The sequence below is a fragment of the Mus pahari genome, chromosome 14 (assembly GCF_900095145.1).
Source record: "Mus pahari chromosome 14, PAHARI_EIJ_v1.1, whole genome shotgun sequence".
Classification (NCBI taxonomy): domain Eukaryota; kingdom Metazoa; phylum Chordata; class Mammalia; order Rodentia; family Muridae; genus Mus; species Mus pahari.
Genome location: NC_034603.1, coordinates 63,721,960 through 63,736,033, shown reverse-complemented (window position 1 = coordinate 63,736,033; position 14,074 = coordinate 63,721,960). Strand labels below are relative to the sequence as shown.

Genomic DNA, 14,074 nt, shown 5'->3' with positions numbered 1-14,074 from the left:
AGGGACAAAGAAAGAAAATCCAGGCTGTGATCCAGCAGCGACAGCAGCAGAGGCGGCGGCAGCGGCCGAGCCTGGCCTCATTTGTTAGCCAAGTGTCGAGGTAATGGTCGCCACCGAAGCTCGTCTTCTCCTCGGCAGAGTAAACAAGACAGATGGGCCCTGGCCTGGCGTGATTAAAGATGAAGCCTGGATCCATCTTCACCAAAGCTGAAAACCAGGCGCAGCAGCCTCCTCCATTTCTCTTCTGTTTTTTCCTTTCTTCCTTCTTTTCTTCCTTCCTTCCTTTCTTCTTTTTCTTTTCTCTTTCTCTCTCTCTCTCTCTTTCTTTCTTTTTCTTTTTTTAAGGAAGAAAGCAAGAGACTCGAATCTTGCTTCCGAAGGACTTTACCCGGCTCCCTATTGTCGTTTCTATAAATAAGGCTTCCCTACCCCCATTCTCTGTGTTTATTCCTTATAGATAAAGTGGGGGTAGGGTAGATAGGTTTTTCTGGGCTCAAGCCCGGGGACCCTCCCATACCCCGCACCCCCCTTCGGTGCTCGCTGTTCCCCCCGCCCCCTCCATGTTCGAGCTCCTGCTTGGGGGGCACTAGAGCGCAGGGGGGCCTCCGTTGGGCCGGCCAGGGGGACCTCCGGCTGCGCCCGCGGTGCCACCCGAGCGGATCTTGGTGTTGGGCAACTTGTGGTCTTTTTTCCACTTCATGCGCCGATTCTGGAACCAGATCTTGATCTGGCGCTCAGACAGGCAGAGCGCGTGGGCAATCTCCACCCTCCGGCGGCGCGTCAGGTAGCGATTGTAGTGAAACTCCTTCTCCAGTTCCAGGACCTGCTGGCGAGTGTAGGCGGTCCGAGAGCGCTTGGGCTCCCCGCCGGCGTAATTGGGATTTACTGGACACACACAGAGAGAGAAAGAGGGAGAAAGAGAAAGTTTTATTGCCCCCGAAAGGGAGGAGGGAAAACCCTTTCTTCCTTCCAGCTAACACCGAACCTCCTTCTCCCACTACCTCATCTTGGAGGGAGGGGGTCGAAAAAGGAAGAAATCGGGACCCGTGGAAGAGAGAGAGAAAAAAAAAAAAAACTCAAACTTTTGGAGGGCTGTACTGTTGTCCTTGTTGCCTGGGGGAGGGGCACTGTGAGGCATCTTGGAAAGATTTTCATCTCACTCTTTGGCTTGAGGACCCCGGGTGGGAAAATGGAGTGTGGTAGTGGGAGGGGTGTTGCCCTAGACCTTTCCCGGCTTAGTTCCCACCCTCACTGCTCAGATTCCAAGGAGCGACTTCCCCTTAGTAAAAACTTTTGCCCACTTCTCCAGCCAAGGTACCAGATTGGAAGAAAGGGGGGGAAAAAAAGAAAAGAAAAAGAAATCCAGGAAGTTGATTCAACTCTGTGCTTAAATAGGGATTACCTCCTCCTCCTTCTCCTCCCCTCCTCCCACACCCCTCCCCAACTTCGAACTTTACTGGGACTGCGAATCCCTGGCGAAAAAGTCGCTGGGAGAATGAAGAAGAGGATGACTTCAAAGGCGCAGGGCCCACTAGGCCATAAAAATTTATGGGCGATGTAATTATGTGGCTCTGAAAACAGGAGACCGTAAATCTCTGGCAATGGCGAGTTTATAGCGGGGACAATTGGCTTCCCCTCGCTCCCTCCCCCACATGCCTCGGAGGTCCCTTCACTGTAAAGCGCCGGGGGTGGGAGGGGAAGGGGTGCCCACGCACTCACCCGTGCTCACGTGAACTTTGCGCATCCAGGGGTAGACGACGGGCTCTTTGCACGCGGAGTGGGACGGGCTGGGATGCAGGGGGTTCTGGGCGCAGGGAGGCGGCGGGGGGCTGCTGCTGACCGCCTCGCTGCGCTGCCCGGGCTCCGGGAGGAGGGCCCCGGTTGTTGGCTGCACGGGAGCCCGAGGGGACAGCCCGGGCGGTGGCGGGGGCGGCGGGGGCGGCGGAGGTGGCGGGGGCCCGGGGTCTCGGCAGGCCGCGTAGCGCTGCACAGTGCACGGCGCCCGGCGCCCAAAGGCCGCCTCCGGCTGGAAGCCGCTCTCTCGCCTCTGGCCGCCGGCGTAGTACCCGGGCGAGTGGTCGCTGGGTAGGTAATCGCTCTGTGAATACTCCTCGCACGGAGGGAACTTGGGGTCGACATAGTTTGAGTTGATCAAAAAGGAACTCATAGCCATTAATTTCTGGGAATTGCCCACAAAATATACTAAAATTTATTCCGACCCCTGACTCGTTTTCCTGTTTCCGAAAGCCCTCCTACTTACTGTCAAGTGAACAAAGTTAGAGGCCCACGTGATCCTCCGAGCCAATGGCCACCCGGCCTGCGATTCCCGGATAAGGAAATCTGCTCACCCGGACCCTACTCCAGCCAAAGAGGTTTATTTCCCCTTCTCTACCCCTCCCCACCCAACCAACACCAGGATTTACATAGGGCTCCCGCGGGGCGACCCCCTCCTCGCCTGGCTTTCTCCACAACAGAGAGGGGTGATGAACTAAGGAAGAGTGAGCAGGTTAATTGGAGGGCCTGTTTTGGGGGGCGTGGGTGGGCAGAGCACAATCCCTGCATCCCTCAGAAGTTGGGGCTCCGGGTGTAGCCCCCACCCCCGCCCTACCTAACCTCCAGCAACCATTCTCTGACTCCCATAGGGCCCCATCTCCTCCCCAGGATAAGAGGGAGCTCACCACGCACTGGGGGTCTGTGTGGCGTTTTAAGTGGTTGACCGACCAGGGAGCGCCTTCTTGAAATGGGTACCCACTAGGTCATAGGGGCGGCTGAGCTTGGAGCTTCACAGTGCAGCCAGATGGGGAGGGGTAGGAGGTGAGTGAGGAGGTGTCGGGAGCTAGAGGGCCGGTGCACAGAGGGACTTGTCAGAGACGAATGGGACCGCGAGCGGATCGATAGGAAATTCACGCACTAATTCGGGGAGACTTCGCCTTCCAAATCGCATTTAGCTGCACTATGAGCTTCGCTGTGTCTGTCAGTCTGTCCTCTTCATCACTCCCTCCCTTTAACCCACAAGGCCCAAGGTCAGAGGAACGGGCTCCACTCCCTCCACTAAAGACAGAGGATAGAATGAAACCTAATCAAACCTGCAAGTTTCGAAAACCAATTGAATAGTAATTTGCTAATTCCAGATTCGTCGAAGCAATGCTAAGCAAGAGTTATAATTGCCGCTAAAGCCGCTGCCTCTGTCAGTGTGGCAGAAAGAAATTTCACAACCTTGAATACTAAGTAAAGAAGCCCTAGCTGTGACGCCCCCACCAACATCACACTCACAAGTACACCCATGGCAACCTTATATTTTCAGGGCATCTTGTCTTGAACTCAACGAAACAGTCATCTCCGCATCCGTTTGAAAAGCAAATTTCCTTTGCCTTTGCACACTGCAGCCTTCAGTAGTCTTTTTTCTCCCCTCGTGATTTCCAATAAAGCCCCCTGGACCCAGAATAAAAATAGGTAGGTTGGGGCTTAAAGATAAAATTTAAAGCACCAGTAACATTAACCTCTTGAGTGAACAAGAACCCAAGCTTCCAGGGGCGGGCATGGGGACACCTCAGGTAGATGAGATTTCTCCCTAATCGGTTGAGGGAGGAAAAGAAAAGGAGTCTTCTTGGAGCCAGTCACTGGATTGTCCTCATTTAGGAAATAATCTATTTTTCTTCTGGGAAAGAATATGAGCGGAGTGTTTATGTCAACTACATATTCCCCTAGATACGAATTTGTGACCACAAAATTCCTTACACAAATTCGGATCTACAGGGTATATACAGAAGACAGACAGGTCTTCTTGGCCCAGGAAATTTCCAGTTCTCTTACTTTCCGTGCGTTCTTCTTTTGGGTGTGATCTGAATGTTTTCATTTTTATTTCGTTTTGTTTTAATTTTGAGCTCTGGGAGCAGAAAAAGTCACTGTGGGTCCGTTCTTGAGATTACAAGGGGTTTCAACTTTCTATTCAAAAAATAAAACAAGATTTTTTTAAAAATAAAAAATAAAGGCAGCTGTTGTGCAAAGGGACTCGAACCTCGTGGCCGCCGCGCGACTTTCGGTGGTGCATGAATTATTAGATGTAAACATTAGCTAAGCACAAAAGAAGGAAGGGTCATCCTGAGGCTGCCTCGAAGTCAGAAACAGGCCTTTCTGGGTGCCCTCCTCCCCTCCCCTCCCCCCAGGACTTTTTTTTTTTTTAAAGAAAAAATACAAAACCCCAAATAGGCTCCTCCCTTGCCCCCACAGCCTTTAGTTTGTGATCAAACACATATGTAGATATTTTCTAAAGCAAAGGGAGGAGGGAGAGGTGTCTGGGTGTGAAGGGGGTGTAATAAAAATCCTTTTGGAAAAAGTGAATGGTAAAAAGAGGGAGAAACAGCTGTGAAGAAAAATGCTGGGAGACCAAACAGATGGGCCCCCCCATATTTAATGACAGGCAATTCCGTTTACAACCTGAGAAAAAGATCAAAGGCGGTTCATTTCCGAATGAAGGGCAATGAGGAACCATAAAAGTTGCAGCCAGATGATGCGCAGGCCCCTCCCAACCTCACATATCCCCCATACCTCCTGGAGGCTGGAATAAGGGGACAACCCCCTAGAGTTGTGAAAAGGACCCCACTACCCACACCTTATCCCCAGGCAAGGATCCTCTGTCTAGAGGCTCACTAACTGGGCCCATCCACCTGCCTGGGTTGCTGGCAGTGGGGCCAAAATGGGATTCTGGAGTTTCTGAGTGAACTTCCTGAAACTCCCACTAACTGTTGATTTTCTAAGCTGAAAAAAAAAAGAGAGAGAAATTGAGCTCGAAGGATCTGGAGCTTAGACCCGGGAGAGCTATGATCGGGTGAGGGCAAGTGTGTCCAGCAGAGTCTTCCTCACCACCACCCCGCTATAGCGCCCTAGGCTTGGGGGATACTTCTGTCCTTACTGAGTAAATGACAACACTGTCAATTTCATGAACATACACAAACAAGCCAAACTCATGTATGCACACACCAGAAACTCTTGAAAATGGGCAGGAGAGCTCCCACCTGCAGGCAACTGGGTCCAGAGACCTCAGTCTTTGTTGTTGTTGTTGTTGTTGTTGTTGTTGTTGTTGAACCTCATAGATCTAGGCATGCCAATGTTGGCCTCTGGGTTTGTTTTCTAACCCCAATGCCCTCCTAGTAGGCCAGACTCATACTTAACTGGAGAGAGAGTCAGAGCAAATGCATTGTAGTTTTAATCTTCATCAAAGACGGGGTTCAATTTAGTCACCCATAGACAAAATGTGCTGCTTTAATGTTAACATCAAGCAAGAACCAAGTCTTCTCAAAAGGCATTTTATAGGTACCACAACCCACTTCAATGTCCAGGCCCCTCCCCTATCCCATATCTCCTGTCCTGCTCTTGAACACCGGTCTGGTCTAACTCTGTTTCAGAGAGCTAGTCTACACTTTGCTGATCTATGCTTTAACAAGGGATGTGGCCCAGGTTTCCTGAGCTTTAAGGGAGAGGAAAAGGGATAGAGAGATGCAAAGCTGGGTATGATTGAACCTAGGGCCTGAACACTGAGATTTTTCGCTTTTGCGAATAGAAGAGCCACCACCTGCCCTCCCACCAAGGCGCAGCAGCAACCCCCATCCACACTCCCTCCCTGTGTAGACGCCAGGGGTGGAAGACAGGATTTATCTGCAACCCCAGGACAGGTTTCACCGCAGCTACACCTCTCTATGCCTAGAATACCAACAACAATAACCATAACAATGAAAACACGCAGAGCCAGGGGCTTGGGCACGCTCTGTGCCCTATCTCTAGTGCTCCGGGTCCTTTAAAAGCCACTTGGCCGCCTTCTCCTGGCAGCCACAGGTTGCTAGTGTGACCCCTCGTTGCCCAGCCCACCCCTTCTCCGCCATCACAGGCCTACCCTCGGCACAGAAAAATCATCCACCTTTTATAGGCGAGTTGGAAGGGAAATAGAGAGGACCAGGAACCAGAGGGCCAACCTGAGGTCAGTCTCTAGCGGGTCCCGGCACCCCAAGCGCTCTGAGCATAGCAAGGGCCTGAGCCCCGCAAGAGTACTCACCCAGCCGCTCCCCGCCTGCTTCAAGCCGACCGGCCGTGGCCCGCTGAGCAACAGCGGAGCTCGCTCCTGTCCACTATTGTGTATCCGGAAAACCGAACCGCGGCTGCGGGCAGAGGAACCACAGGCCCTCTCGGAGACCGGAAAAAGACTTTTTTTTTTTTTTTTGGTGTGTTTTTGTTTTTGAAGAGCAAGTTTTCTTATTAATCTCATACTTTGGCAGTCTTTGTTAAACAGCAGGCGCGTCACGAGGTTCTCGAACATTTTAATAATTTTTAGACGCCGTGACCTGCGGTTCACCCCTCTCCGGGCCTCCCCCACGAGCAGGCAGTTAGTATAATATGCTCACGCAGTTCGCTCGGTCATATTGAATTTTGCGCAGGTCATTACTTGGGAGAAAAACGACAGACCAGGATTTGATTCAGTTTACCCAGTTCTACTTTTCTCTGTTCCCCCACCCAACCCCCACCCCAAAAAGTCTCCATTCCAATGCGATGCAGGCTGACCCGCTCTTGCTTTGATTTTTCCATCATTCCAATATTTTTGCCAGCTACTGTTCCCAGCGCTGAGAGCAAGACCGTGTGACCCCGTGGAGAGAATCCTTCGGAGGCCCGAACACTAAGCAACTTTGTTGACACTGGCACCTGAAGGGCAGAGAGTGTATCATTGGGCATCTAAACCCTAGAAAGCAGGCCTCAGTCAATGTTTCCTTCTCTGGGACGTCTGGGACATCCCCCTAAATGCTTGCACTCTGCAGGACTTGTGTCAACTGAGACCTTTTCGTCCACTCTGTCGCCCCAAATGTCAGATACAGGGCCACTTCTAAAACTTGGAGGGCCCAGAGTTCCAGACTTTCCCACCTCTCTGGATGGAGCGTTTGATCCACAGCAGAGCCCATTCGGGAAATCGAGAGTCCTGGGAGATAGGCTGGATTGCACTGCTAGAGGCTGGAAGCTTGAGGACTTAGCTTTCAGAGCCTGCAATTATCCCTAAAAACAAAATACTCCCTCATCCATGGTTCTCATTCATTCAGCCACTCTGGTGCCCTCTCCCTCCCCCCCCCCAAGACCAAGGTTTTAAAATCCGGTGGAATGTCAATGTCTATAATAGCTTTCCCTTTCTCTGGCCCCCAGCAGACTGGCTGAGGTAAGTCAGCCACCTGGTTTAGGGACCAAGTACTGGCAGAGTGGCTGGCAGTGGTATCCTCTAGTACCGATGGGTTGGGAAAGTACTCTCTAAAGCAGCCAGTTTGGTCTAGGGTGGCAGAAGTCACTCTTCCCTTCCCAAAACCTTTCTTTAGCTTGGGACTAAGTCTATTACAGATTTTTTAATTTGTCAATATTTTCTTCTAAGATGAAGGCAAATGAGACTTAGGAGGAGATCAAACAAAATAAATTCTCCACTTGCCCTTGTAGCCTTTACTCCTCAGGACCCAAGAATTCCTCTCTGAACCCTCCCCAGAGAATTTCACTTGAGAACTAAATAAAAATAACACCTTTTAGTGGGGGTGGGGGAACCTTGGGGTTAAACTGACTTGAAATTTGCTATTAACCTTTTTTTTTCCTCATTGGCTTTATTTCAAAAGTCATCTTTACAAAAGCTCTCAGGTTTTCTCCACTGTAGAAGGACAAACACCCACAGTACAACTCCTATAGCAAATGTTTAGAAGAGACTGTAATGGCATTTTATAATGCAATCGTCATTTAAAGACCAAAATAGGCATATGCTTTGTTATTATCTTGGTCTCTAGGAAGCATTTTACTTATGAACTAAGCTTAATGCATAGACTGAGGGTTCATTTCAGGTCGCCTGCTTCAACTCCATTTACAAAGATCTCCAAGAGATCATTAGGTATTTTTCCATCACACTTGCCCTCCCCTCCTCCAAAGAGGGAGAGAGGGAATCGGGATGAACATCCAAACGGAGACTTGGGAGAGAATGAGAGGGCAAACGACTTTTCAACGCCCTAGTTCTTAAGCATGACATTTAAAGGAAAGGATGAGGAATTAAAAAAGAAAAAATCTCTAGCACTGACCCAAAGTCTTGAATTCAGCTTCCTGAAACTAATCTAGGAACTAGGGGTCTGAGAAAACAGGGGACATCTTTGAGGTGGGTGAGGAGCCTGCAGTTTGTCCCCTTTAGGGCGAGCAGGGTGGGACTGATGTTGGCAAGAATCAAGCCTTCACCTTGGAAGCCTTCTTTTGGTCCTGCCAAACGTCCTGCAAGGATGTGTGGGTAATTGGATTTTTTTAAATGTGTGTGGCTGGGTAGGTTTTAATTAAATTTTATATGGTGACTCAAAGGTTATCTTTGGGAGAGAAAATCGCGTGGAGGACTCGCCACGCCCCGAGCTGTCTTTTGTGCAGCTCTCCACCAAGCAGCCTCACAGTTTTGGCCGAATAGTCTCTTCCTTCCTCAGTTTCCCCTCCCTCAAATATCTGCCTTTCCCCTATCTCCTTTCTATTGCCTCCACCCCTCCCAGCCCACTCGCCTTCCTTACCTCCAGCAGCCCAGGCTCTCTCTTCTCTCTTCACACATACAGCCCCCTCCCCTCCCCCTCTCCCACCCCGCCCCCGCCGTTAGACGCCTGGGCCGCCGGGATCACGCATGCACGTAAACTTTTGACCCTCCAACTTTGCGACCTCTCCGGCAATAACACAGGCCTCACAGCCCTGGGTCTGTGAATACTGCGGAAACCAAAGAGCAAATCACCTTTCTTGTCCCTCCCCTTTGGCCACCTTGCGCACCCCACCCCAAGAAAGAGCTTTTAGGTTTTTCAATAACTCCTTGGGGTGGGGGGGAGCATGGATCCCACTTCCTGCATTTTCATATGTCTCTTTGGTTGAGATGCCAGCCAGGGCTTTTGACCGCTCACCCTCCTTCATTCCTTTCTGAAAGAGTGAGACTGTGATTCCTGAGAGGGGCTTATGGGACCCGCAGAGTGGCAGAGTGGGCTGACCAGAAGAAGAGTAAATTCTAAGGTGGAGAATGGAAAGAGCTTGAGGCAGGGTTTCCTTGGGATCAGAGGAGTCTACTGTGCCCTTAGGTGTGAAAGGAGAGCTATGTCCTAACAATGCAGACCCAGCGGGGCCTGGGGCCACCTTGAGCGATCGGCTCTCTAGCGTCTCTAAGACCCCAGCCTGGCTGTGAACTTGGTCTAAGGCGGACTCTACTGGCAGATCCGGGAAGTTACAGCCTCTGCCTGCCCGCCAGCGCAGCAGCCCTGCCGCCGACCAGCGCGCTTTCGGTTTCCCATCTGCCCAAATACCACCTCTCAGGTTCCCATCTGTTGCAGGGAAAGGTTTCATTTCTCCTTCCGTAAGGTTCTTTCGGAGTTGTTAAGCAAGAAGAAGAGAGAAAAGAGAAGAAAGAGAGAGGAGGGAGGAATAGAGAGAAAAAAATAGATGTGTAACATTGACTCCAAATCCCCCAAGAGGCGACTCCCCACACAGTCATTCTCTCACCACTGGCCTGCTAAGTGCTTGGTGCAATGCTAACTGCCCCCCTTTTCACTTAGGGATATTGGAGGGGGGGTTATCTGGAGGTTATGTAAAGCAGCCTCAGGCCTAGGAATTATTCCTCGCTGAATGATTCATCCTACCCCACCGGGATCTGAAGCCAATGGCTTGCTGCTGCAACCCTAGACGCTGAGTCCCAAGGTCTCAGGGCAACCTGCAGCCATGTGCACTCGGGTCCCAGTCCTTTAAGAAAGGAAGACAAGAAGAGCCAGGCCTGGGAGCCTTTGACGTGGGCAAGAGGCTGCAAGGTGCTTTCCTTTGCAACCACCCTCCTGTCTCAAAGGAAATTAAAAGAGGAGAAACAGGAAGGGAGGAAGTTAAGGCAGAAAGGAAAGGAAAGGAAGGAGAGGAAGAGAAGGTAAAATTTAAGAAGTGCTATGTACTGGCCACCAGGTTCCCAAATTACCCGGATTTTGATCCTATCCAGGATTTTAAACCACCACCACTTTCACTTGGATCTCCTAATTCAGTGAATTCTCAATGAATTCGTCAAAAGGAAGGAGGAAAGATCACCTAAACCTGTAGGCATACCCCAGCGTGACCTTCAAGTGGCTGATGGGTAGTGAGGCCGGCAGCGGGTAATGTATGCGGCAGAGGCCTGGAGCCCCACATAGGCCGGCGGCGCGCGCACCCCTCCACCCCCGTCTGCTGACCTCTGCGTGATCCCGGACTCTATGAATTATTGATGAGATATGAGCGTTGATTTCCCCTTTCAGGATGCAAACTCCATTATATTGTTAAAATGGCGATTTAATCGTTGAGAATAGCTTTGGTGTGGGTTTTTTCCCCCAACTCATTTGCGCCTTCTTCCTTTTCATTTAACTCTCTTAATTAAATCCTTTAACAGATTTTAATCACTTTTTGGAGAGAAGAGTAGAAGTAAAAGGAAAGGCCACAGCACGGACAACAAATGGGACAGTAAAAGGACCACTCAAAACAATCCTGAAAACCATCAGAAAGCTACTACCTTTTGGGAAGTTGAAATGAAGGTGTGGAAGGCTGATAACACCACTTTTTAAAAGTGTCTTTGGGAACCTCCACCAGAAACAGCATCAAAAAGCTAGAAAGACAGAACTGAACAAGGAAGATACATTAGAAGTCTAATCTACCCCCTAGAAGATTTTTGAGGGAGTCTAATTGCAACAACCAAGTCAGGCTTACCCCTTGCTGATGTCCAAGGACTTTGAGCTTGGGAGGGTCACAGGATTCTCATGGGCAGCAACTCTTCCTATCTGGGCCTCAGGGACACTTAGGGAGAAATATCCATTCTCCATAAAGGGTCCCCATTGCTCCCCTCCCCCTTCCCAAACAGCTCAGTTTCCATGTGGTGTCTGGGTTAATTAATATGGATGTGTAACTGCGCTGCGGCAATCGATAGCCCTGCTGTGGGCAGATCCCAGCCCCAAAATCCAATTACTCTAAAAACCTCCAAAAAAATGAATAAAGTGTCTAAGAGTGCCAGCTCCTAAAAATGGGGGAGGGAGGATTCTTGTTAGCCCTGTCCTCTCAGGTTGGCCTGGTAGATTCCAGGCTGGGGTGCTTCTATTCAATGAGAACAGCCCCAGAAAGGGACTAAATTCGGGGATATATCTGCTCCTTTTGCTTCGAGTCTCTTTCCTTTGCTTCAAATGTTTGGCTTCTGTCCCAGCTTCCAGATCCCAGGGAATAAAAGAATCAAGCAGGGGAAAGAAAAACTGGCTTTTGGATCCCTGGTTGTACTCCTTCGTCCCCCAGTGAAGAAGGTCTCGCAGCCAGGGAAGGGTTAAGTGTCCCCGCTGCAGTTATAGAGAGGAAGCTGATGAAATATGGGCCCTTGGAACTCCAGGCTAGGCCAGCTTTCCTGTTTACACTTCTTCATACTTCCTCCCACCCCTGTGGCCACAGAGAAACAAAACAAAACAAAACAAGCCATCAGATAAAACAAAACAAAATCAAATTGTCCTCCCAGTGGAGGCCAGACTGGGCTCTGCCCCTAGGACAGATGATTTGCCTAGAGGGTGCTGGCTTGGTTTGTGGCTCAGAAGTTGAGGCCTAGACGGGCAGGCAGAGAGAGAAAACAGTAAAAAGAAAGAAGAGAACTGGAGGGCACGAAGGCAGCATTTGCAGAGAGGGCATGGAGAGAGGGCAGGGGCAGAAGAGAGGAAGAATGAGAAAAGGGGGGAAGGAGAAGGAAGAAAAGAGGAGGAAGGGAGGAAGGCAGAGGCAACACAAGTCTACAGCAAGGAGAGTTCTTTATACCCCTCTGTACACCTCATCCTCTTCTCCAACTTGCCCTGGCTACTGGTCAAAGAGCAGATGCTCCAGACAAACCAAGCTGCAGAAGAGAAAGTGCACTAGGGCTTGTTCTCTGAGATCTGCTTAGAGCCCTAAGAGACCTTCCAAGGGGGGTGATCTCTGAAGGCAGAGTAGACACCCGTGGCCAGGACTGTTCTTTGCCATCCTGAAAAATCTATTCAAACATGCTTCATAGATGTCTCAAGGTCGTTGGCCTTGAACATTCTATCAGAGTTTGTTAAACTGGCATGCCAAGTGTAGGAGGGGGGTGCATTTTTTTTTCAGAGACAAGCCTGGTTATCTGGGGTCTCAGAACCCTGAAAAGGATCTGGAAAGCAAGATAGACTGAAGCCAGGAGCCAGGAAAAAAGGATTCCCGTGGAACCCCCAGTTTAGACTCTGCTACTGCTGCACACCTCCTCTGCACTTCTTTGAATTGCTTTGAAGCCCTCAGAAGCCAAACCTCCAAAGCGTATTCATATTTTAAAGTGTTGCTGGCATCCTTTGATCTTTTGGGAGTGGAAAAGAGTGTCCTTAACAAGGGGTGTAAATGTCCATGTCCTTAGAGAGATGCATCCTTAAGCCAGGGTGAGGCTCCCAAGCCCTTGGTTTCTTTCCTCTGATCCTAAAGCCCACTGAGGCTCTCCAGTAATTTTGGATGTGGGCAAGGAATAGTGGGCTCAAAAACAAAAACAAAAAAACAAACCAAAAAAAGAAGAAAAGAAAGAAAGAAAGAGCAAGGGGGTAGAACAAGAGGGGCTAGAGCATCACTGTCCCCTTAATGGGAAACAGGGAGATCCTGTGGCCCTTCTTTGTCAGAGATCACAAGCCCCTCAAAATGCTAAGTCCTGTTTTAAGAATTATCCACCAGAGTTGGTGAACCTAGAGACAGTGAGCTTTCCGGGAAGCAGGACCTGAGTCACTGGCCCCAAAGATCTTAATTAAAAGCAGGGAGGAGACACATCCATTTGATCCGTAAGAGGATTCTAGCTGTTAGAAGAAGGCTGACTTTTCCTTAGAAAACAAGGTTTCCATGGTGGGGGCCAAATTTGGAAATCCCTCTGGTTTATGATGGTACACAACAAAGAGAGCATTCCAAGTCTGGAGAGGGCAGAAGAGGAAAGAGAAAGACTGGCACCTGGGTCTCTTTGGGGATCTATGTTCCTGGGCAGGCTGCATTTGCGGCAGGCTACAGTTAGACACACCTCTGTCTTCCAGACCTGGAGAGAAGCTTCCTTCTCTCACACCCCTGGTTGGAAATTGGGTTTGGAACTGAAGGCTATGAACCGCCTACCCCCCAATCCATCCGCTCCTCATTTTGACTCAAGCTCCTTCTTAAGAGACCACCAAAAGAAATCAATTTAAGACCAACAGGCTGAAGTTGGGTGTAAAAAGCACCGAGCTCCCAAATTCTGGATAACCCTGGGGGAGACCATAGAGAGTGCAGGGGCTGCTTTTATGGGGGGACAGACGTTAAAAACCCCAGAGAACATTTCAGGGCAAGGTAGCCCACAGCAGTCACCTTCCCTAGCCTTTTCTCTAAATGTACCCAGGTAAAACGGCCTGTCGGGGGGTGCCCCCAACACACCCCCAAAAAATCCCATAAAGTTTCATTCCTTGGGACTAGGGGAGAGCTCCCTGAAGACAACCCCCCATCTCCAACTTTTATCCCAGCAGTCCACATCCCTCTTTCTTGTCCCCTAATTTCCAAAGACATTGAAGGAACATGGATCCCACAAGACCTCCTTTCTCCAGAGTCCAGTGCTCTTGCACATAAACACCAGACACCGCGCCCATCACCAAAGCCTTACAGAACTAAGCCCTCACGTCAGACACTCCACTTCTCAGAACTAGATATTCTTTTAAAAAATGTTAAATTTCCCCTGTATCATTCTACAGCCCTACTGGAAACAAAATTCTCTTCTCCCGTCCCAAGCCCCAAAACTGCAAGGAGAGAAATGGAAAGCTGAAAGCGACTTACTGTGGAGTTCTGGGCCTGGATTGTAGCCACTGCCTTCCTGGGCTTTCCCCGGCTGCTCTAAGCTAGAAGAGCGCTCACCTACCTCTGCCCCCTTCCCCACCACAGTGAGCAGTTAAAGTGTCACTTAACATTCTGGAGAATGTGAAATATACCGCGCGGTGTCAACTCCCCAAAACCATAAAACTAACTTTATGGACCTCACGTGACTTTCTCGAGCCAGTGAGGGATATCTGTCTGACTTCTCGGCGATTTTTAC

At 50.0% G+C, this 14,074-nt stretch overlaps 2 protein-coding genes across 3 annotated transcripts in view; both read right to left on the bottom strand.

The window, feature by feature from the left end:
• Hoxb3 (homeobox B3) overlaps positions 1-13,913 on the bottom strand; it is a 41,128-nt gene extending 27,215 nt beyond the window's left edge. Inside the window, exon 1 of one of the 2 annotated variants that reach the window (XM_021212582.2) lies at positions 13,819-13,913. The gene's annotated coding sequence lies outside the window, so the exon portion shown is untranslated. Of the gene's footprint in view, positions 1-6,049; positions 6,472-13,818 lie in introns of those variants that run through there. The other variant, XM_029545635.1, reaches the window with a different exon arrangement.
• On the bottom strand, positions 316-3,679 carry Hoxb4 (homeobox B4). The gene is made up of 2 exons (XM_021211879.2): positions 1,720-3,679; positions 316-885 (listed from the first exon to the last, which is right to left on the bottom strand). Exons 1-2 carry the CDS (start codon positions 2,171-2,173, stop codon positions 587-589), a joined length of 753 nt encoding a protein of 250 aa, XP_021067538.1. The 5' UTR covers positions 2,174-3,679; the 3' UTR covers positions 316-586.
• Positions 13,914-14,074: the final 161 nt, after the last annotated feature.

Bases quoted from the DNA above. Each gene is read 5' to 3' on its own strand.
- Hoxb4 (XM_021211879.2), bottom strand. From the start codon at position 2,173: ATGGCTATGAGTTCCTTTTTGATCAACTCAAACTATGTCGACCCCAAG. The intron at 886-1,719 runs GTGAGTGCGTGG...GTGTGTGTCCAG, and splicing joins CAAAGTTCACGTGAGCACGG to TAAATCCCAATTACGCCGGC.